The sequence below is a fragment of the Balaenoptera musculus genome, chromosome 19 (assembly GCF_009873245.2).
Source record: "Balaenoptera musculus isolate JJ_BM4_2016_0621 chromosome 19, mBalMus1.pri.v3, whole genome shotgun sequence".
NCBI classification, from domain to species: Eukaryota; Metazoa; Chordata; class Mammalia; order Artiodactyla; family Balaenopteridae; genus Balaenoptera; species Balaenoptera musculus.
Genome location: NC_045803.1, coordinates 9,294,746 through 9,318,876, shown reverse-complemented (window position 1 = coordinate 9,318,876; position 24,131 = coordinate 9,294,746). Strand labels below are relative to the sequence as shown.

At 53.4% G+C, this 24,131-nt stretch overlaps 1 protein-coding gene across 2 annotated transcripts in view; it reads left to right on the top strand.

The window, feature by feature from the left end:
• Window positions 1–17,810, top strand: part of ARHGAP35 (Rho GTPase activating protein 35) — a 120,486-nt gene extending 102,676 nt beyond the window's left edge. Inside the window, exons 4-7 of one of the 2 annotated variants that reach the window (XM_036832703.1) lie at window positions 1,763–1,840; window positions 3,466–3,597; window positions 11,653–11,758; window positions 12,553–17,810. In XM_036832703.1, the coding sequence (XP_036688598.1) occupies window positions 1,763–1,840; window positions 3,466–3,597; window positions 11,653–11,758; window positions 12,553–12,910 (674 nt within the window). In that variant the 3' untranslated portion in view covers window positions 12,911–17,810. Of the gene's footprint in view, window positions 1–1,762; window positions 1,841–3,465; window positions 3,598–6,513; window positions 7,948–11,652; window positions 11,759–12,552 lie in introns of those variants that run through there. The other variant, XM_036832704.1, reaches the window with a different exon arrangement.
• Window positions 17,811–24,131: the final 6,321 nt, after the last annotated feature.

Genomic DNA, 24,131 nt, shown 5'->3' with positions numbered 1-24,131 from the left:
GCTTTTATCTCGCCTGATGGGTGCCTCTCCAGAGGCATCAATTACGGTGATAACTGATGTTGAGACACTTGGCTCTCAAGAGCCTCCTAATGGACTTCGGGGCCTAGTCCTCTCTCCATTGTCCGCACTGCCTTCTGGTGTTCAGTGGTGGCTCCAGGGTGCTTCCTCAGTGCCCCTTCAGCTGGTCAGAGTTGCTCAAAACCATGATCTTCAGAAGGGAACCAGGGTGGGTTTGGCCATGAGATCCCATCTTGGTTTTCACAGTGACGTCATTATCCTTTAGACCCATGGTCTTAGGGGCGCAACAGTGGACTTTCCTTCCTGGAGAGAAGGAGAACCAAGCTGAGAGACAGTGCTTGGAGTCCACTGCAAGCTGCACAGTACTTCCTGTGCCGAGGGGTGGGGAGTGAAGGGTGGAGGGAGTCATTCTCTCACTTGGTACTTTATATCCTCCCATGTTATTATTTAGTTGAATTTTAGCATTGCTTTTTTCCTTACCTAACACTGTACACCAAGTAAGTTCCAAAAGAATCGCAGCGTTAAACGTAAAAAAAAAAAGTTGTAAAAAACAAGAAGGAAGAAATAGAAGAGGGCTTCCCTGGTGGCGCAGTGATTGAGATTCTGCCTGCCAATGCAGGGGACACGGGTTCGAGCCCTGGTCTGGGAAGATCCCACATGCACGGAGCAACTGGGCCCGTGAGCCACAACTCCTGAGCCTGTGTGTCTGGAGCCTGTGCCCCGCAACAAGAGAGGCCGCGACAGTGAGAGGCCCGCACACCGCGATGAAGAGTGGCCCCCGCTCGCTGCAACTAGAGGAAGCCCTTGCACAGAAACAAAGACCCAACAGAGCCAATAAATAAATGAATGAATGAATGAATAAATAAGAAAGAGAGAAAGAAAAGAAAGAAAGAGAGAGAGGGAGGGAGGGAGAAAGAAAGGAAGAAAGAAAGAGAGAATATCTGATCTAGGAACAGGAAAATCCTCTCTAACCATAAAAACAAATGAAGACATCAGAAAGAAATTGATGGGTCTTGAAAACCTAAAATTTTTGAATTATGTACTTCCAAAAAATTCAGTACACAAAATTTAGAAGACATAACAAAAGGGAAAAAATGTAAAGATATATAACATTAACGTAGTCAGTTCCTTAATATTCAAGTACAAAATGAGAAGAACCACTCCTATAGGAAAATGAACAAGAACATGAATAGGAAATTCACAAAGTAAGAAATACACACTGCCAAGAATCTTTTAAACTTAACTAGCTATCAAAAAACATAATTGTGGGTTATTCCTAACAGTGAAAACTTGGAAAAACCTAAATGATTAACAATAGATCGTTTTTAAGTTACTGTATATTTTGATGTCTTTAAAATCACGTTGTAAAAAAACATTTAATGATTTAGGTTCACAACATACTTTGTAAATGAAATGGGTGGGTTAAAACAGTATTCTCTCCATTTTGTTTAAAAAAATTAAAATTCCAGAGTATACATCAAAATGTGGACAAAAGATATCTTTGTCTGATGTGTTTCTGTATCATTTTAATTTTTACAAAAAACAAATATTTTTACATTTTTAAGTGAAAAAGAAAATGGGCAAAAGTGGGTTGAAGCATGTAGGCAAGTCAAGAGTGCTTTAGCCCTGTTCCTCTCTCCCAGTGGGTGCCTCATGGACTCTCCCCTTCTTTCCTCAAGTGCAGTCCTCCTCATTCTCTGCTCTCTACTTCCTGCTCCTAAGACACCTGCTTGTTTCTTCTCAGGATTGAGCACTGAAGGCATCTACCGGGTCAGCGGGAACAAGTCAGAGATGGAGAGTCTGCAAAGACAGTTTGATCAAGGTAAGGCCACAGCCCAGCCGAGCACCGGAGGCCAGTCAGGGCAGACGCAACAGCCAGACTGCCAGTGGAGCCCCTCGGGGGTGCTCCTGCCACACAGCCCCAAAGCCGAGAGGTGCTGGCTGGGTGACTGAGAAGGAGCAAGTGTTTGGCCCCTGTCCGCAAGCAGAAGTGTCATCCCCGCCAAGCCTGCTTCAGCCGGGCTGCCCCCGCACCTCACCATCCACAGGCACTGCCCCAGCTCGCCCGGCACGTGCTGCGTTCACCAGGAGAAGGCCCTGCTTCCCTGGGACTGGGCTGTGCAGGGGTTAATCTCAGGCACATGATGTAAAGGTTGGGTTGAGATGACAATCCTCTTTTGCCAGGGCCACAGGAGTACCCTCAACCATGAGTACCCTCCTCACAGAGTCCCTGCAGGAGAGAAACAAAGCAAGGGAGCATTTTGTGATGAGCTGAGCCTTGGGCCCCAGACTCCCAAAGCTGAGCTCTCATGAGTTAGACTGACTCTTGGCAGGGACTTCTGTCTCCTAAGCTAGATCAGGTCTGAGAGGCCTACAGCCAGATGGCCAAATCTATTTCACCCTAACCCAACAGCCAAACTCTAACTCTTAGAACTGAACACCCACCAATGCCAGAAGCAAATGAGCCAAAGCAGTAAAAATTCACAGATGTCACTGACCAAAGAGGAAAAGTAGGCTGGGGATCAAAGTAGGGTCCAACTGAGCATGTGACTGGGCCTCAGGAGACCAAGCCAGGCAGCCTGTGCGGGCCTGCAGGACCAAGCAGCTAACCAGTGTGCACTGGGAGCAGGCACCCCACCCCAGCGCCCAGGGGCCCACAGCGCTTCGTAACACCACAGTCAGTCTGTGCTGGCTGGCAGCGGGAGGAGGTGACCCAGGGGAGAAGGAAAATGTGCGTTAGTCTTGCAAGATAGGAAGCAGGAGGTCAAAATGAGGGTAAAGCCACCCTTGGGTATACACTTGATTATATGCCAGAATCTGTAACATGGGTTACATACAACCCCCAAATAGAAACAGCTGATATCTATCAGTAGGTGATTTGTTACGATCAGGAATGCAATAAAGTATGTAAAGAAAAATTAGAGACAGAGGTCAGAGGTATCATGAGCTGGAAGGGACCAGCAAGGGGAAAATGAGCGTCGTTGCCCGATCACCACAAGGAGCAGGGATGGAGATGGCAGTCCAGGTTGTTGGTAACGTTTTTGTTACCTTCCAGGAAAAGGGAGCTGGCCTTTTGGGAAAGCCTCCTCCTGTTTTCCCTGAGTGCGAGGGTGTAAGGAAAAGGTAGCAGCACATCCAGGCCAAACAAGGGGAGTTGGATGGCACAGAATGGGGGGTGCAGCTCCTCTACTCAAAGGCTGACCTTGGAAGGTTGGCTGTCAGCCTCTGTCCGTGAATCTCAGAACTTCCTTTTCTTTTTTTTTAGCAGCACCCAGGGATGCCACCTTCTGTCCAGTCTGTGATGATCCCGAGTCCCTGCCCAGGCTCCATGCCTGCCCTGGGCAGCACCCCTGGGTCCTCGTTTCTCTGCTTATCCCCAGCGCTGAGTGTTCCTTGCTTCTGCCCAGCTTAGACTGCTCTGGCCTCACTCTCCCAACTTCCTTTCAGATCACAACCTGGATTTGGCAGAGAAGGACTTCACAGTGAACACTGTGGCAGGGGCCATGAAGAGCTTTTTCTCAGAACTGCCAGACCCCCTGGTCCCATACAACATGCAGATTGATCTGGTGGAGGCACACAGTGAGTAGCGGCAGCCGTGTGTAGCCTGTGGGCCCCTGGCAGCGCCCCAGGCGGACTCTGTGTTGGGCAAATTGAGGGAGGGGGTGCAGCACCGTAAGAATGGGTCCTGCCCTCAGAGAGCTGACACTTTGACTCTTGGAACTGAGATGTGAAGGACATAAGGAAAGGGAGCTAGCAAGGTGGCACCGAAGGGGCCGACACATTAGGCCCCTGCCTTGGTTGACCAGAGGCGCTTCTCTGAGGGTTCTGTCAAGAAAGTTGTGGGTGGCCCCAGAACTCCGTGAGTTGAGAGCCTGGTTTTGATGTCGGACTTGGGGCAGATCTCTGCTCCATTGCTTTGTTCACGGTGTGTGCATGGCCAGCGTGATCTTCCCTGGCCCTTAGTTTCCTCTGTTACCATCCCTTCTCGTACTTATTAAATGAGGTTAGGAGAGGTCTGGAGGCAAGGCTATGTCACAGACCCGTTAAGTGGTAGGTATATTACTTTCCTTTGCCCTCCTCTCACTCACCCCTCTTCTCCCAGCTCTCGTAGAAGGAATTTAACGTGTGGTGCAGGACCAGATAGCCTCTGAGGAAGCCATGCTCTTGAGGGAGGGGCAGCGCCGGTGGTCCTGACCACGTGATCACTTGAGGCTGCGGCAAGTTAGCATCTCTGGTTTTGTTTTGTTTTGTTTTTTTTTAATTTTTATTTATTATGTTTATTTTTGGCTGTGTCGGGTCTTCGTTTCTGTGTGAGGGCTTTCTCCAGTTGCGGCAAGTGGGGACCACTCTTCATCGCAGTGCGCGGGCCTCTCACTATCGCAGCCTCTCTTGTTGCGGAGCAGAGGCTCCAGACGCTCAGGCTCAGTAGTTGTGGCTCACGGGCCCAGTTGCTCCGCGGCATGTGGGATCTTCCCAGACCAGGGCTCAAACCCGTGTCCCCTGCATTGGCAGGCAGATTCTCAACCACTACGCCACCAGGGAAGCCCCAGCATCTCTGGTTTTAATGGTCACCTTGCACGCCATCCTGCCTGCCCCGAGAGCTGTTTCTGCCCTGGCTCGCCTCTCTCCAGAGGCATTTGTCCACCATGTGGGAACCTTCCCACTGGGCAGCCTTTCCTGGACTTCATGTAGTGCTCTGGGGGGGGGCCTGACCTCTCCAAGCTTTCCACGGGGTGACACTTCTGAACTTTTTTAGCCAAAGGCAGCCTTCTACTTTGTACCTCTGGTGGGCCAAGACCCCAGAAGCAACTGCTGCTGTGCAGCTACAGAAGGGAGCATCTTTGCCAGCGACCAAGGGGGTGGGGAAGTGGAAAGGGAGCTGTGTTCCTGGGACCCCAGCACATTAGTCTTATCTTGCCACTGCCCAACTCAAAAGAGGGAGTTTTAAGCAAACACGATTTACTCACAAAGCTGATGGTGTGGGCAAAAATCGGGGGGCTGTCACAAATTCGCAGGACTTTAAGATGTGGGTCATAGACTCTTAGTGGCTTCGGGAAATAGAGGTGCTGACAGAAGCCCAACTGTGGAGGGGAGGGGTGTCCCTGTCAGAACCTGACTGCTGTCAGCGCTACAAAGCCCCCAGAGTCACTGTTCTACGGTCTGCCTTTCCTGTGGTGTTTGTTTCCACAGTCTAGTGCCACCTTCACCACCATATTTTACACACACCGTCTTAGCTGATTGAAATTGTTCGCACCCCCAGTCTTACCCAAGCCCCCAGGGATGGGGTAGAAGCACTGGCAGCTTCTGGGACTGTCATAGGGTTCCCTGGCCGCCTTCCCCATCTGCCTTCTCAGGACAGGAGTCTGGGTTTCTCCAGGTGAGTTAGGGGGTGGGGACAGGTGCCAGCTTCTGCTCTGGTCCTACCATCCAAAGATAGAGGTCCTCCCAGCAGTCACTTCTCTAGCAGGCTCTAGGCTGGCTCAGATGTGAAACACATGGGAAATCTCCATCCAGAGCCAGCTTTCTTTCCATCCAAGCTAAGCTTGTCTCTGGGCAGAAGTTAGGAAGAGAAGGTGTGGGCTGGTACCCAGCTTGCTGGAAGCCCAGCAATTCCTGACAGCGTTGTCTTGACTTGGCGCCATCTAGAGGCTTTTAGAGCCCTGGCACCCCGCAGAAAGAATCCCATTGTTTCTGCGGGAATTGCTGACATAGCGTCTTTTTGTTTTGGGAGGGTCATGGGGGGCAGGAGAGGAAGGTGTTATTGATAGGGAATCAGCTGCCTTCCTACAGCAGCTTCCGCCGCCTGCCCCTGCTAAGGAAGGGAGCTTCTTGCTGCTACTGCAGTCTGGAAAAGGGTGGAGATTTTCCGCTTCCTCTTCCCATTGTGTGTTTCCTGTGCCCCAAGCTAGTCAGCTGGAGCTCCGTTGTCTTGAACCTGGTAGAGAGAAGTGTATCTCACTGACATGGCACCTCTCATAGCCTCAACAGTTGAGTGAAGAGTGGGGCTGTGTGTGTCAGAGCTTAACTGAGCCAGAAATACCGACCAGGCAGTGCCAAAGTTAGTGTTAAGGGACATGATGGAACAAAGGTTCTCATGCCCAAAAGTAGCTATTTCTCAGCCTGGCTGGGTTTCCATGGCAACGTCAACTTGACCAGCTCTTTCCACGTAGTACCTAAGAGCTGTTGTGTCTGTGTGTGTTAAGGGCTTGGAAATGGTTTCCGATCCCATCACAACAAATATCAAGGTCACTATCAAATTGTTTTGTAAGCTCCAAAATTTCACAATAGTGAACATTGCTGAAATTGTGCCTACAAATTGAGATTTTTGTGATTATTCACCAGTTATTTTCCTACCACATTCAAGGTGATGTGTGGGAGATTGAGAAATGAATAGCAGCAGCCGAAGCCCGTACTGCTAGGGAGTGGCAAGCTGGGCGTGACCTTCTGTGCTGAGACATTGTTCCTGCCCTCCCCGGGTGCTCATTTCTCTTCCAGACAGTGTGAAGCAACCTGAGCTGGAAGTGCAGAAACGCAGTAAGGAGAGAGGAAGGTAGAAGGCCTCGTGGAAGAGATGGCACCTGAGCTTGGCTTCAGAGAGGACCAGGATTTCAGGAGGCAGCTAAAGGGGGCTTGAATTCCCTGTTCTGTCTCGTCCTCACGTTTCACCCCAGCCTTCAAGAAACAGTATCATTTATTCTTGCCCCGCATCTTCTTTCCCTCTCACAGCCCCCCCAAAACCCCACCACCACCTATCCGGAATCCCTCTGGTCCAGCAGTCCCCACACACACTGTCCTATGTCTTTTGGGCCAGAAAAGGCCCTAGAGCTGCCTGTCTTGGTCCAGAGGCTCTGAGCCTAAGGACCTTTGGCCTCAGAGCCTCGTTAGCCCCCATAGACTGCTTGTGAGTTGTGTGTGTGCATTTAAGTCTACGGAGAAGACCATTGTCTTTCATCAGATTGTCAAAGGGATGGGACTTCCCTGGCGGTCCAGTGGTTAGGACTCCACACTTTCACTGCCAAGAGCCTGGGTTCGATCCCTGGTCAGGGAAATAAGATTCCACAAGCCACACAGTGTGGCCCACCCCCCAAAAAGAAAAAAAAAAAAAAAGATCGTCAAAGGGATACGTGACCCCCGATGGTTCAGAATGCTAGCCTGTCGTCTCACCCTTGCCATCCACAGATGAGACAGCTTGGGGCTAGAGGTTAGTAGGTGACTGGCCGGCAAGGTCGCCCGGCGGACCAGTCTGGCTGCTCCCCGGCTCGTGTTCACGTGCTGCCGCGTGATGTTGCTACTCCTGGGGTCCTGCTTCCTCTTGTCTGTCCAGCTAGCTGCTTGAGAGCATGGGGCTGTTCCTCGTCTCCTAGCGTGTGCCAGGCCCTGTGTGGGACCGGGACAGATGGCAGCAGACAGGCAAGTGTGCCGTCCCTGCCTTCATCTGCTGGGTAGGAGACATCGGACAGGTTACTGCAAGGTCACACCTCCAGGAGAAGGACACCCTGAAACTTCCGTTCTGGGCCCGACAGAGTGCGAGTGCAGCCTTGGAGTCACTTTCCCCCAGAAGGACAGGTGGCCGTTGCATGCCGTGTGTGCCTGCGTGCGTCACTGAGCGGGTGTGGCCTGAGCCGGTGTTTTCCTTTTTTGGTGGTGCAGGTGTACAAGGTGGTCAAAATCCATCAGGGATTTTCCTCTAGGCACTGAGTTGAGCGGTAGCAGATCCAAGCCTAGAGCCTGGTTGACCGCCTGGGTACCAGAGATGGCAGCAGAGTGACACAGCCAGGGCAAGAACAATGTTTGGGATTAGGGCCCTTGACACCAATTTGTGTGACCTTGGACCAGCATTCTTACTTCTTTGGGCCTTGGTTTATCTGTATACTGTGAGAGGTGTAGCAAGCTAGCCTCTGAGGTCCCCAGTGGCCTCTGGCTAGCCTGTCTTTCTTTTTTTTTTTTTTTTTTTTATTTATTTATTTATTTTTGGCTGCGTTGGGTCTTCGTTGCTGCACGTGGGCTTTCTCTAGTTGCAGCGAGCGGGAGCTACTCTTCATTGCAGTGTGTGTGCTTCTCATACCAGTGACTTCTCTTGTTGTGGAGCCCGGGCTCTAGGCGCACGGGTTCAGCAGTTGTGGCTCGCGGGCTCTAGAGCGCAGGCTCAGTAGTTGTGGCGCACAGGCTTAGTTGCTCCGCAGCGTGTGGGATCTTCCTGGACCAGGGCTCAAACCCATGTTCCCTGCATTGGCAGGCGGATTCTTAACCACTGCGCCACCAGGGAAGTCCTGTCCTCTCCTCTTGCTCCAAAGTTCTTGGGACCTCAGTTCCAAGTTCCCTGGTCTGTATCCAGACTTCGTCTTTTTTTTTTAAATTATCTATCTATCTATCTATCTAGTTAGTTATTTTGGCTGTGCCAGGCCTTCGTGCTGCAGCACACGGGATCTTCATTGTGGCATGCAGGATCTCTTAGTTGCAGCAAGCGGACTTCTTAGTTGCGGCATGTGGGATCTAGTTCCCCGACCAGGGATCGAACCCAGGCCCCCTGTATTGGGAGCACGGAGCCCTACCCACTGGACCAGCAGGGAAGTCCCCAGACTTCGTCTTGATTCAGCTGACCTCAGATGTCTCTCCTGAACCTGTATTGATGTCTCAGTTGACAGACACATGGTTTCAAAAGTATGGTTTTTTAGCTGAGGAGGCCTGAGCCCTATAGAGCCCCTCACCCCTTTCAAAGAGGATTATTGAAGCTGGCGAGGGCTCTGAGCATGGTGGCAGGCAGGTGATCCAGAGCAGGAGTGCTGGACTTGGAGACAGAGCTTGGTGCCCACGCCTCCTTCCCCTCACCAGCCTTGTGTCCTTGGTGTTGCCTCTTGAGTGGGTTTTCTCAGCCAGCCTGTTGGCTAAACCAGCCCCACCTTCCCTCAGGTGGTGGGAGGGCTGCACAGCAACTGTGAAATTGCCCCGCCGACATTCCTGCACCCTCCAGAGGTAAAAAGTCACTGGTGTCGTGACTACCATGGAAAGACTGCCAGTTTGAGTGGGTCCCTCAACACTGGTGGTGGTTTGCTTGCTGGAGGGAAATCAAGACAGAAGGACAGGTCAGGTCAGAAGGATGTCCGCGAGGTGGACCTTGTTTTTCACGGGGCCAGGCTTTGCACTGGGAGGCTTCCCGTTGTTCCCTTTGCCGTCCTCCCCCTCCTCCTGCCAGCCTTCTGGTGCTCCCCGGCGCTCACGAGCACCTGCCCCGAGCAGCTAGCGGGGAGAGGGAGACGAAGCCCAGGGAGCTTGGCCATCTAGGTCCTTGTTAGGCACCTTGCTGATGTGCTACACCGGGACGGGGAGAGAGGCTGGCATTCCTGAGGGTGGCCCTTGAATCACTATCCGAGCAGGTTCTGTAATCCCCCCGGCCCACCGCCTGGAAGAGAGAGAAGGAGCAGCCGCCCTTGTTGCTCAGCGGATAGGAAGGAGAGGGGACGTCCCGGGCCGGCGGTGCCAGTAGCAGCCCCATTTCCTGCGTCCAGTCAGGAGGACGGGTGAGGCTGGGCTCTCACGTGAAGGTGCTGCCGTTCGTACACAGCTGTGTTCTTGTCGTACAGGCGCCTCGGAGAGACCTGTGCCAAGCCCCGTCTGGAAGGGCGCAGCTATTCTGAGACTCAGCATGCATGTGCTTCTCGTGTTTTCCAGGATAGCTGTTCATCCCTCCACCCCCGCCCCCACCCTGAGCAGTTTCCTTCTTTTAAGTAAACTTTTTATTGAAACGTAACAGTAAAGGATTTTGAAACTCAAGGCCAGACAAAAAGTGTGCCCTTGAAGTTGAAGTCTTGGGTTCAGAGAAATGAAACTGATAATGGCGCCACATAATTAGTTCCTGTGGGGGGTTTGTAGTCATCTTCTAACAGACAGATGTTACCAAAACACTGTTTTTATCAAGCCACGCTCTCAAGTCAAAACATTCACCGGTTCCATGCTCGTTAGCCTGCCAGCGAACACTCAATAGCTCCATGGCTGCCATCTTTGCAGCCACCTCTTCCACTGGTCCCCTGAAACTCAGACTTGCTCCCAGGTGCTTGTTGTGTGTCTGGCTGTGAGCTCTTCACTTCATGGTGTGGTGTTGCCAAGTAAAGGAGGCACTGTCATGAGCCTCTTTTATGGACACGGAGATGCCGCTCAGACGTGTCACTTCCCCGAGATCACACAGCTGTGGTGTCAGAGACAAGATCTAGACCACCACACAACCCTTCCTCCCTGTGCCTCCCCACACCTCCCCACCAGCCGTTTATGTTCCATCTGTCCTTCTACGTCTAGCTTGAGGCTCCCAGACTGTGACCCTCTAGGAACGTCACCTCCTACAGAAGTTCTTCACTAGGAGGCCGCAGGCTTCCTAAAGAATACATGGGTCTGGGGAGTCTGTGAAACTCCAGGAACCGTAGACAGGGCTATACACAGTTTATCTGTGGGAGAGGGTCCAGAGCTCTCATCCATCCTAAAGGAGCCCGTGTCCCCAGACCAGTTAGGAACCATCATATTTCTTAACGAACCCCCTGTCCACCCACCCACAGCCGTCAGTTGTGGGAGAGCTGCCATCTCTTCATGGGATCCTCCTGTGATTTTTATGAGCCCTGGAGTCCTAGAGGATAGCCTTCAGTTCCGACAAGTGGCCATAGGGATATCTTTCCATGCTCAGAGAGATCTCTCGACCAACTGGTTCCAAGTGGTCTCTGGACCATTTTTGTCTCACTAGCCCAGGGTGGCTCTCCCAGACAAGGCAGGCCAGGTCTCCTCAGGAAGGGGGAACCAGGGCCCCAGGGAGCACAGTGGTCCTCACTCAGACTCTGGAGCCATCTGGAGAGGGTTTGGTTCCCAGACCAAGAGGCTGATTTCTGCAACCTCTCTGGGCCTCAGATTCCTTATCCTTGAGGTGGGGTGATAACAGCCCCAGCTTCGTAGGATTGTGAGGACTCGCTGAACCAGGCCTGGCATGGATTACGCGTTTCATTTGGGTTAGCTTATTTTCCCTCTCTCAGTACATTAGGATCCCATGATGGGCAAACTCTGGGCGGTAGTGGGGGAAGGGGGTATGTCGTCCCTTTGATGAACTACATAAGAATTCCCCCACTGTTTCCATCAGCTCCTCCGATAGGGAGATATGTGGAGGGTCCCTGTGACTCCAGGAAAAGGACAGAGCCCTGGTCTTGTGACAAACTCCCTCCCTAGACCGTCTGTCGGCGTGGGTGGGTGGCAGCGCTCACCCGCCTGGTCAGGAAGCAGGCAGGCTTTCTGCGTTGGGATGCCTGTCTCCAGGGGCAACCGGATGAGCAAAGAATGGTGTTCTTTATGGTAGATTCTCTCTGGATCGTGGAGTCTCGGGTGGGGGGGCCAGGAAGCCCCAGGCGTACAGCGCTCCCCTTCAGCAGGGGCCTGGGACACGGAGGTAGGCCTGACCCCTAGCCCCATGCCACTGCCAGGTGTGCCAGCCTTGGGAACCGGCTTGCAGGGAGAGGATGGGGTTGGGCTTTCCTCAGAGAAGGTAGAGTATACAGCGTACTCTTCCCTGGCCGCCAACCCACCAGTTTGGCCAACTGCCCAGGACCAGTATCTGCTTTGAGCCCCAGGCCTACCAGCCTTGGTCTTGGTTTTCTCTTTCCTCAGAAATCAATGACCGGGAGCAGAAGTTACACGCCCTTAAGGAGGTACTCAAGAAATTCCCAAAGGAAAACCATGAAGTCTTCAAATATGTCATCTCTCACCTGAACAAGTACGTTGCAGGGCTTGCCGTTTGGTCTTCCCTCCTTTGAAAACCTCCAGTCAGGGCCAGCTGGCTGTAGAGCGAGGCCGAGCGAGGCTCCGTCCTCAGCCTGTTGGGGTGCCGGCTCGCCAGAAGCACCCTGGGCTCTTGGCTTCTCCGCCTCAGGTTCTTGCCCTGGATCTGCCTGAGAGAGGCCTGCATGGCCCCCGCACACCCGGAGTCCTTTCTCCAGGATTCGTGTTTCCTGACTGGCGTGACAGAACGCTGGGCCGAGACGGGTGTGCAGTGTGACAGAGTGAACTCCAGTCAAGCCAGTGCCCGGAGCCACAGTCAGGAAACCAGTTAGCCGCGTGGTTCCCACATTTATTCACACACAGAATAGGTTTGCTTTCCAGCCAGACCTATTCCTCTCCTGATGAAGGGGTGTTTTATGAACCCTGGCTTGGGATACACACGCTTCTTCTCTGTACAGCCAGAGCATTGCCGTGCTTTGGGGGCCTGGGGGAGAGTCCCTGAGGCATCCTGCCCACCCACGGGGCTGGGGGGGGGGCGGGGTGCCTCCTGTGAGCTGGGCCTCAGAGCCGCGTGGAGACACTGGAACAGAGGACGGGGCGTGGAGGGGCTCGGGCCTCAACTCGCAGGCCGGGGCCCCGGAGAGCTGTGCTGGGCCTTTTCTGTTCTCGGGCTGCGGGTGGGCGGGCCAGGAGAGCAGCCGGCGACACAGTGACCATGAGCACAGGCGGTCGAGATCCTCGACCAGGCCTGCTGCGGGGCTCTGACCTTGAGTTTGGTGTCGCCTACAGAGTCAGCCACAACAACAAGGTGAATCTCATGACCAGTGAGAACCTGTCCATCTGCTTCTGGCCCACCTTGATGAGACCCGACTTCAGCACCATGGACGCCCTCACGGCCACACGGACCTACCAGACAATCATTGAGCTCTTCATCCAGCAGTGCCCCTTCTTCTTCCACAACCGGCCCATCAGCGAGCCTCCCGGCGCCACGCCCAGCTCCCCCTCTGCCCTGGCTTCCACCGTGCCCTTCCTCACCTCCACACCTGTCACAAGTCAGCCGTCACCGCCCCAGTCGCCTCCGCCCACCCCCCAGTCCCCGATGCAGCCACTGCTCCCCTCCCAGCTTCAAGCCGAACACACGCTGTGAGCCCCCGAGGCCCAGGGCGAAAGGAGACACGGTCTTCTCTCTTTGACGGGGTGGCGTTTGGCCTTGAACAAAACCGGGTCTCCTGGGGCAGGGGTGGGGAGGGTGTCCCCTCTCTCCTCTCACCTTCTCAAGGTCTCAGCGGTAGCACCACCAGCCAACAGTCCGCCGGAGGCTGGGCCGTCCAGTGCCCTGAGCCCAGCGCTGCAGACCTGGGGCTGGCTGCGGGCCACAGCCGGGGCCCTGCCCTTTGACTTGGACCCTTTTGAGGACTGAACTAGCCAGGCAGCGGCCCTGTGGCCCTCCACACACTCACTGCTCCCCGGACCCCCTTCCTCAGCTGTCTGCTCACCAGCCCCAGGGCATCTGCCCACTGGACAGAGCACGGGCTTTGGCCAGGGGAGGAGATTTGGGGCTTCAGGCTGCCCCAGGGCAGGGCCGGCAGCCCCTAAAGAGAACACTTCCCGCCTGTTGCCACTTCCACCTTCCGTATCTGCACCCCCCCCCACACCCCCCGTTGCCCGTGCAGCCTGTCCAGCAGCCTCCTTGGGAACATGCAGGCCACGGCTCTGCCGCTCCGAGGTACAGTGCTGAGGGCGTTCGCCCTCAGATCAGAGCAGAGCAGAGGGAGGGTAGCTTCGTGCATGGACCGAGAGAGGGTGTCGCCGCTTCCACCCCCCACGCACCCCCTCCTCGCTTCACAGGCTTTGGGGATATGTTCCCTTTAAAACAAAGGAACACTGGAAGAAAAATGGGAAGACCCCCTCCAATGATTTTTAAAAAGAAAAGGAAGAAAACTACAGACGTCGAGATTTAGCTCTCTCCCCACCTCTGCCGAGAGGCAGACAGGTAGACGAGGACCCGTCTTGGTGACAGCAGAACGAGGGTGCCTGCCCAGGGGTGGTTGCCCGAGAGCCTGTTGGGGTCCCACTTACGTCCTGTCACTAGATGCCCCCCCCCCACCCCAAGAAGACGGTTTGAGCCGTTGGTGGGAAGAGCTAGGGAGACCAGCCTAGATACTGGTCTGCCTTGGAACACACTACAATGCTACAGAAACACTGCTGCTGTGTGCGTGCGTGTGCGCAAGGTTGGGGGTGGGGGGGACAGCTGGAGGGTGCCAGGGTGCACTTGGGGTTTGGTTCAGTGTGTTTGGTGTTGAAGTGGAATCATTTTCATACTGCGCCAGCAGGGGTATTTGTGGGAAGTGGGCCGTGTGTGGGGAACCCTGAAGTACGGTGGTCTGCTGGTGCCGTGTAGGGCCATCCTTCATGCTCCCAGGCTGGCAGAGCCCAGAGGAGCTAAAGGTACAGAGACCGTGAGAGTCGTGAGGAGGGCATCGTGCCTGCCTGACACCATCCTCTTCCCATGGCCTTCCCCCACCCTTCCTGGCCTTTCCACTGGCCCCTGAGAACCCTTCTCATTCCCACCTCTGCCCTCCAAACACAGCAACCCTGCCAAGGCTGCTACAGATACTGGCTGCCCCCCATTCCCCGTGGCTGGGCCATGGCCTCTGCAGTCAAGAAGCCTGACACTAAGGTACCCTGGGCGTGGGGTGGAGGCCCACACGCTGCATAATCCTCTGGGGTCTCTTTGCACTTTAAGAAGCAGCACCTGTGGTATTTTCGAGGATGCCCTGGGTTGCCTCATCCGGGTGACCTGACAAAGTAAAACATGCCTCGGAACAATCTCAGCCACTCCCAGCCCCAAACGCTTCCTGTTGGCTGTTGGAGGGCAGGGTAGGCCCTTTGCTCACTGACTTCTTCCTCTGGATAAGCTGGATATCTCACTGTTTCTAGTTCTTGTTTGACAAAATAAGGTGCTTGGAAAAACTAAATTATCCCTGCAAGTTTTACCGCCTCCTTAGGGATACAAGTCAAAAAACAAATCCAAGGTACATGAATGTCTTACGTAAATGTTGGATGCCGGATTTCTTAACCTTCTGGTGGATCTGTGCTTCATGCTTTATAGGTCGGGGCTTGGCTGGAAGGCAGTGTTTGTGTTTAGTTTTGACTGAGGTTGGCAGACTCTTGCTTCTCTGGCCCTCTAACTCCCTCAGCTCTGAGCTCCAGGCAGGTGAGGAAATTACTCCATTAATCTCTGCCTTTTCTAGGTCATGCTCACCTACTCCCAGTGAGTCCCAGTTTGGGGTGGGGGTGGCCTGGGGCCACTGTCCCATGTGTGAACTAAAACAGAAGTGGCCCAGATCCCTCCCAATGCCCAGTCTATACTGCCACCCCTTTGTGCTGGCACACTGGGCTAGCTGCAACCTTGGCTCTGCACCAGGAACTTCACAAGACCCCAGCTGTCCCGCCTTCCCAGGCCACCCCCATCCCTGAGACTGCACAGTCCTGTAAATGGTAGGTGATTTTTCTGGATGGGGAAGGGCCACAGTGAGGGCAAACACCTGTGCATTGCATCATTACCCATGTGGGAATAGAAGAGACCAGGCTTCCACAGGTTAGCCTCCGGTCCCACAGTGCCCCCGGCTAGACACTCTGGGCAGCTGCAGGGACCCCCTCACGTGGCTGCCCCCAATGTCCTGCCAGGGCTTTACCTGTGCAGGTGCGGGCTGGTGGCTCATGCCCCAAAAACCACAATTGGACAGGAAGCTCCAGGGGTTCCTCTTTGTTTGCTTTGCTAACTCTTACATTTTCTGCTTCTCGGGCTGGAGGACATTCATTCCCAGTTGGCATTGGTACCAGTAGCAGTGCTGGGCCCTGGGCTTTGGCCTCTGGGGGTGGGGGGGGTCAGCATTTGGACCAAATGGGCACTTGGAGGGGACCCACGAAGGCGAGTGTGGGAGTGTGTTGGGGCAGGCTACCCGTAACTGGAATGCCTCCCACCCCCCACCTCCCGTTCATCTAGTGTTAAGCTCTGGAAAGTTCTCTGACAAGTCATTCTCATGTGAGCTGCACCACAGCTCTAGGAATTGAGGGAGTGGCAGGCATTAATTATCTTTTACCAGAATGGGTAAGCATGTTAGTGGGGGTATGGGGCTTGTTTCGTGCCTCACAGCAAAATAGCGGTGTGTCCGGAAGCTCTTTCCCTGTCCAGTGTTCTTTCTACATCCACGAGAGTGTAGGCACCAAGAGCTGGAAATGAACAGCCCTCGACTGTAAGTATAAGGCTGATTCTGGATCTGCAGCACCGATGCTTCCACAGAGGGAAGTTGTCCAAGGTTAGGAGGCGTGGCTTGTGAATTTGCCCTCAGTTCTTGGTTGTGTTGCATGTGGGTATCACAGCACATTTATTCCTGCGTTCTGTCAAGTTCTTCCCATCACTTGACATTTTGAGGAGGAATGTGAAATACTGAGTACTGTTTCCTGGGTTTTCCTACATCCCACTGCCATCTTGGTCTTCCTGCTTAAAACAGAATGCATGCTGCAGGTGAGAGTCTTCTAGCAGAATGTGTTTGTCCTTGCCAGGGTGGACAGAGGGTGACAGCATAGGGGCAGCACACCGGGCAGAAGGGGCTGGGAGAGCACGACTTCCCTCGTCCCTGCGCCTTGGCTCCTCCGGGGGGCCGGGGGTGGGGGGGACCTGGAGGGATGCCATCCCCTAGGCCACGTGTGTTCCAGCCTCAGCCCTGAAACTCAGAAACCAGTCAGCTGCATTTGTAATCCAAGGTCATCTCCATCTTTGCCCTCCCCAGTCCTCTCCTGTGAGAACCACACTGCTGGGGGGATGTTTGCTGGAGGAAGTGTTGGCTCTGCCACTGAGGGCTCTGCTTTTCCAAGAGAAGGAAGCTCCAGGGATTTGGGTGGGTTGCTGCGGACCAAGTTCCCTCACTCCACCTTCCTTGTGTGCGATGGGCACGGTGTGCCGCGGGGCCTGGGAACGGGCCCAGCTTGCTGGGGACAGTCACGGTACTCGTTCCTTGGCACCGCTGGTTTCCGCAGACAGTGGATGGAAGAGTTGCCCTCACTCCAGTTGCTGGGCAGGTTCAAGCCGCTCGTTTCGTGCTTAGGTGAAAGGACGACTGAGTCGTGTATGCCGGAAGCCTAAGTCACATCCGTGACTGCTGGTGATCGCACCAGAGAAGGCCTGGCATGAGGGGAAGGGCCACTGTCGTCTAAGGTCCTGGGCTGGGCCTGCCGCTGCTGTCTTAGAAGGGAAGGATTCTTCTCACCTCTTCCTCTGAGAGCCATCTTTCAACCGGCCGCCGGCCTGCGGACTCCTCAAGGGTCAGAGGTGACTGCCTGCCGCTCCGGCCCAGCAGCCCCCCTCGGCAAGCTCCAACAGCAGTGATGTTACACTTCAATGTAGTCGAGACAGGGCGTAAGTTATTGTTTGCATAAAAAAGAATCATGTTCCCTGTGTACATTTAAAAAAATTTTTAAGAAGTCTGAATTGTATGGGAATAAAACTTGTTTGAAAATTTGGAATAGTGCTGCTGCCAGCTTATTTTTCTGGTACTTGTATTTTCACATGTTAAATGATCTTTATATATGTTGAATTAACAAATATTTTGAGTTTCCTGAGGGAAAAAAAAAAAAACATTAATGGTATTGAAATGTGTTAGTAGTCCGGCTGTGTGCCCAAAATTCTGTTTTGCAGCAAAAGTGAACTGTATGTAAAGAAAGTATAACAATTATTTCTTTGTATTTTAGGGGCTTTAACCAGGACATCCTCTAGTTGGTATTAGGAATGTTTGCTTAATTTCCGAACTTTTTTTTTAAACACGTCGTGGGTTTTTTGAGGCTCCAGCCTGATTAGTGCATGGTCAGCCATCACCTAAGGCTGAGGCATCTCGGACTGAGGTGTTTTTGTTCGGTTTTGTTTTTTAAAATCATGTATTTGCTACAGAGTATTGTACTTGTCTCAATGGGAATGGTGTAAAAAACTGAAAAGGCCTTATGTGATATGTATCATAGTTAATAAATCAATCTTGTAAAAAACCAAACCTGAGAGAGATGCCGGTGGCCCCTCCTCCCCGGGCCCTGAGCACACCCGCGCCGGGCAGGCCAGGCCCCGCCCCCTCGGGCCCCGTGGGGACGCTGGCTCCATCCTCAGACCCTCAGGAGGAGCGCGGTGGGTCTCTGGCCGTGGAGGGAGAGGGTCCCACAGCGCCCCTGGGAGCAGGCATTCTCCAGCAGAGCTGGGCCCCGTGGGGAGCTGCTGGCACCTTCCGCCTCCGTTCCCGGGACTGCTGCCGGGAGCTCCCGCCCGCGCAGGGCCAGCGCTGGCCTCCTCTCCTCTCCTCTCCTGTCGCAGAGCGATCTGCTTCCCTCCAAGTCTACAGTCACTCCTGCAGTTTACTTTAGGTCATCATGCGAAGCACCACCCAGAGACCCCTGTGGCCACAGGGACCCAGCAGGCCAAGGAGACACCGAACGGTAGCTCCTGTCCTTCCCTGTCACTCCCTGTTGTCTGAGCGGAGGCCACGCGCCAGTGGCTCTGGGGTCAGATGCCAGGGTTTACCCCTGGGTGACCCAGGAGAGTCAGCCTCTCAGGACAGCAGCTCCAGGGATGGAGGTTGACTGCCCCTCGAAGACACCTCAGCCGCTCAGGCTCGGTCCGCTCTATCCCTGTTCCCTCCTCACCCCTCCTTCCTTCTAGGCTCTCTAGGTCACCTCCCAGATGCCACCTGCAGCCGTGACCTCTCTGTTCCCACCGCCTCCGTTCTGGCCCAGGTCCTAATTCTGGCTCACCTGGACTCTGATGGACACTCCCACACCTTCAGTGGCCTCCCTGTCCTCAGTCTTCGTACCCCGAAGTTACTCCAGAAGGAAGACCTGGCTTTGCGTTACCTGCAGGAGCAGTGCGGACTAGTCACCGAACGAGATGCCTCTCTCCCCTCCCGTGCCCATGGCAGGCGCAGTCATTGGTCACAACCCTCCCCCGCCGGAGCTCGGGCCCTACACGCCCCTCCAGGCAGTCGCTGCCCATCGACAGGAGCCAGCAGTCACAGGTCCACCGCGGGCCAGCCAGGGGCCCCTCCCTCTGGACCCAGCCTGCCCTTCTCTCCCACTCCTCCATTCAGACTCCCAGCATCTGTCAAGATCATATTCTCTGAATGCACTTGGCTCCTTCCGGCTTCCAAGTCTTTGCTTGTGCTGTTCCCTCTGCCCGGAATTCCTTCTATCCACACACCCCCAAACCTCAGCTCTGCCCATCAGATCCTCGCCTGTCCTTCAAAGCCAGTCTTCCTGTAGAAATTCTTCCCAAACCCTTTAACACATTGACTCACCCAACAACCATTTGCCTGCTATGGGGATTCGTGTGACTCCCATAAATGCTTCAGCATTTGTTCTTTTTCAAAACAATTTATACAGTATACAGTTGGCACTCAATATGTGTGCTGACATAAACCTTTGTCTCAAGTCACGTGTACTTGTATACTTATACCTCTCAGCCCCATCCACCCAAGTGGAGAGCTTTGGGGGGGCAGGGCCTGTGGCTCCCCCATATGTCCTCTCAGAATGCCCACCAAGGTGCCTTGAACAAGGTGCCCACCAAGGTCCTCGGTCTGTAGAACGCAATGGTCGGTCTCAACCTTGCCCTTGACTTGAGTCTATAAGCCAACCTCTCCCATGTGACTCCAGCACAGACCTCCGCTCCGAGGGCCACATTCCTATTCACCTGCCTGTGACACTCCGCTTGCTGACCGTGACATACCCACAGCCACACTCCCGACCCCTTTCTCCAAACCTGTTCATCCCCCATGCTTCCCCAAAGCCAGAGACCCTGGAGACCTCCTCAGGGTGTTACTCTCTCTTTCCCATCAACCCGGCCCACCTCCAAGTTCCATTTTACCTTCCACGTAGCTCTCAGATCCCACCATTTTCTTCCTCCTCATTTCCTGCCACCATCCTGATTGAATCTCACCAGCTTCCTCCTTGGCCTCCTCCCAGGTCTCCCAGCCTCCAGTCTCACCCCCTCCCTTCCATCTCCCTGTGGCAGCCAGAGCAAGCTTTTCAAAACAGATCTGGCCCTGCCACCCCTCCCTTAACACCTTCTGGGGTTCCCCAGTGCCCTCAGAGGCAAACTCTTCAGCAGGTCCTGTGAAGCCCCCACCAACTCTCCAGGGAGTCTTACCTTACACCCTTCGGTCCAGCCCTCTGACTCCTCAAGGGCCCGCCCACCTCAGGCCTTTTGCACATGCTGTTCCCTCCTGGAACACTGCCCACCCCTCCTTGCTAACTCCCTCCCTAACCTTTAGATTTCAGCTCCATGGACTCTTCCTTGGGAAAGTCACCCTCTCCCGCCGAGACCAAGATGAACTCCTTTGCTTTCAAAGAAAAAAAAAAATGTTCTCTTCTTCAACAGCACTTTTCTGTTACTTGTTCAGATTGTATTCGCCCATTTAACTCATTTCCTGAGTGTTTACTCTGTGCCAGGCCCCCTGGGACACAGCTGGGAGCTGACCCCTAGTGGAACAGACACAGTAAACAGGCAAAGAAATGAATGTATGCCGTAATGTCGGGTGTAGACAAGGTATTAAGGGGGAGCAGGGATGTTATTTGGGGTGGTCACGAAGACCTCTCTGGGGACGTGACATCATTGCAGCAGGCAGAGACCAGGATGACTTGCCCCTGATACAAAACTTAAAGGGACACAAACTCAGTGATCAAGATAAAATATATTTCAATTCATGTTTTAAAAAATCAAAGTCAGCTCCCCAAAATCCATGATCAAAATTTTAGGTAAAAAACAGATTCACTAACAGTGCTGTGAAGCCCCAGGCAAAAGGAGAAATCGATAAGACAGCCTGGAGTGGGGAGGAAAGTGATGGTGGATGAGACCAAAGCCAGGACAGTGGACGTGGAGAGAGGAGGTGGGAGTCCGGATATCTTAAAGGTCAGGGCGACAGAATCTGCTCAAGATTGCACGTGGCTGTGAGAGAGAGGAGATGGGACGACTCCAGGGTTGACACAAAGTGTATCTAATCACCGTCTGTTCCCCGAGTTGCAGCCAACACCGAGCACCTACTAGGCTCTCACCAGCTCCAGGCCGACTGCCCGGAAGTGGAGAACGCGGCGTGTTACTCCATGCGGCCACCAGGGGTCAGCAGAGCGCCGCCCTGTCCAGCAGTGGTCGGGCCTGGGAAGTGTTGGAAGCCGGGTCGGTGACGTTTTAAGGGAGGGTGAGAACGGGGTTGGAAGTGTCCCAGGAGCAGGCTGAGAAGCAGGGGGTGAGCTACTCATCCAACCAGCCCTCCATCCATTTATTCAGGGCGAGGTAATAAGCTCAAAGTTTGTCCTGGGGGCCCTGGGGAGCCATGGGGTAGTTTGAGCATGGGAGAGACTGCGTTGGATTTGCAGGAGCTGAGGAGGAGGGAGAAGAAAGTGGGGATTTGACAGGTACTGCTCACCGGAACTCTGCCTCCTAGGTGGGGATTAAAGAGCATGCAGTTGCCATAAATGTTAGCAAGACAAATCATATTAATAGAAGCTAACAGGGAGTTTGGGATTGACATGTACACACTGCTATATTTAAAATAGCGGGGCTCCCCTGTGGCGCAGTGGTTAAGAATCCGCCTGCCAATGCAGGGGACACGGGTTCGAGACCTGGTCCGGGAAGATCCCACATGCTGCGGAGCAGCTAAGCCTGTGCACCGCAACTACTGAGCCTACGCTCTAGAGCCCGCCAGCCACAACTACCGAAGGCCGCGCGCCTAGAGCCCGTGCCCCGCAACAAGAGAAGCCACAGCAGTGAGAAGCCCGTGCACCGCAACGAAGAGTAGCCCCCGCTCGCCGCAACTACAGAAAGCCCGCACGCAGCAACGAAGCCAAAAATAAATAAATAAATACATAAATTTTAAAATAAATAAATAAATAATAAAATGGGTGACCAATAAGGACCTACTGTAAAAATAATTAATTAATTAATTTTTAAAAATAAAAATAAAAGCTAACAGTAAATCAACCACACTTCAATTTTTTTTAATTGATTAAAGAAGAAAAAAAGTATCTTAAAAAAAAAGCTAACAATTTTTGGACACTTACAAGGTATCAGGCCCTGTTTTCATAATTTTTCATGTATCGATTTTCACACACACTCTATGAAGTAAGCATTACCATTATCCCCACTTTCCAGATGAGGAAACTAAGGCACAAAATGACCAAGTGATTTGTCCAACATCACAAGCTAGTAAGTGGGAGCCAGTATTTGAACCCCAAAGCCCATGGCTCTTCCTGTGGCTACTGTAACAAATGAGCGCAGACTGGTCATAACAACAGAAATGCCTCCCCTCACAGCTCTACCAGCCAGAAGCCCCAGATCAACGTGTCATCAGGGCTGTGCTTCTCCGAAGTCTCTAGAGGAGAGCTGTTCCTCGCCTCTTCCAGCCTTTGGTGGCTCCAGATGTTCCTTGGCCTCCCTCCAATCTCTGCCACCGTTTTCGCATGGCCTCCTCTTCTTTCTCCCTGTGTATTTGTATTTTTCCTGGGCGTCTCCTCTTCTTTTTTATTTATGTATTTATTTATTTTGGCCGCATGGCAGCTTGTGGGATCTTAGTTCCCCAACCAGGGATTGAACCCGGGCCCTTGGCAGTGAAAGCGAGGGAGTCTCAACCACTGGACCGCCAGGGGATTCCCTCCTCTTCTGTCTCTTATAAGGACACTTGTCACTGGAGTTAGGGCCCATCCAGATAATCCAGGATGATCTCATATCAAGATTCTTAATTACATCTGAAAAGACCCTTTTGCCAAATAAGGTCACGTTCACAAGCTCCAGGGTTAGGACATGGACATATCGCTTGGGGTGGGGTGGGGGCACTACTCAACCCCCTACAACTCTTCCCCATGATACTATTATTCTTATTGTTGTCATCGGTATTGTGCTTATGACCTTGAAGGGCAGCTCGGGGCTGGAATAAAGTCGGAGACGCCCAAGTGGGCGGTTGGGAAGTCAGGGACAGTGAGAAGCAGGCACATTTAATAATTGAAGGGACTTCCCTGGCGGTCCAGTGGTTAGAGCTCCGCACTTCCACTGCAGGAGGCGCGGGTTCGATCCCTGGTCAGGGAACTAAGATGGCGCATGCTGAGCAGTGCAGCCAAAAATTAATTAATTAATTAATTATTAATAATTGCAGAGGTATCTCATCATTGCCCCACCTTCACCCTGCTGCCTCCCCAGCTGGTGCTCAGCCTCTTGTCCCTTCTCCAAGGGGACTCTGCAGTGTCAGTAGTGGAGAGAGTCCCTTTCTCTCTGGTAGGAGCAGCCCTTGGGCTGGGAGAGCAGTCAGCTGAGCTCCCTGGGCATCCCCACAGGTCCCTCCTGGGTAGGCAGGACCACTGGCCCACTGGCCCAGACCCTGAGACCTCTGTCTCTGTAGCTGGTCCCCTAAGCAAATGAGTAAAGGTGACAACAGAGTGACCACCAGGCACTGCCCCCTCCCTAGAGGATCACACTGGCTAGTTTGCTGCTTGCTACTCATTTAGTGCTGTAGCCTCCACCTGGGTCCATGGTCTTGCCTGGTGTCCCTTGGGGGCAGGGGACCAGCCCAACAATGCCGACGTTCCCGCTGTGGGCTGTGCTGTAACGAGCATCTCTCTCTGTTCCCTGAGGCTTGCTCTCCTCTGTCGGCACCTATGGACAGGTGACAGGTAGGCCTTGATGCCTGCTGTGAAGTTAGAGTTCTTCCCTGACACCTTGGGTGGCCTGAGGAGGACAAGATGGGGCTGGAAGATAGGAGGCGCCCGGGACAACACCCAAGTGTCAGGCTGGGTGACACTTGGATGTGGGGCTATTTATCGAGTTGATGGGTGGTGTTTTCTTTCATTTCCCCACTTCCTTTATTCTTCCCAGTAATCGTCAGTACTTTACTAGCCTACCTAAAATCGCGCGCGTGCACATATGCACGCACACTCCCCTGCTTCATTTTTCTCTAGCACTTAGCTCCATCTGATGCAGGTATTTTCTTGTTTTATCTGTTGTCCGACACCCCCACCTGGATGCGAGGTCCAGTGACAAGAATCTCTGCCTGTTTCTTCCCTGCTGGATCCCTGGAGCTTCTGGCACACAGTAGGTACTCAATAAATGTTTGCTGGCCGGATCAAAACCAAAAACAGAGCAACTCTGGGGCCACATTGGGCTGCCCAGTTCTCAAATGACCCTTCATTGTCCGTTTAATGTTCTTTAAACGAAAACAGGTTTTTGTTTTTTGGTTTTTTTTTTAATTAATTAATTTATTTATTTTTGGCTGTGTTGGGTCTTCGTTTCTGTGCGAGGGCTTTCTCTAGTTGCGGCAAGCGGGGGCCACTCTTCATCACAGTGCACG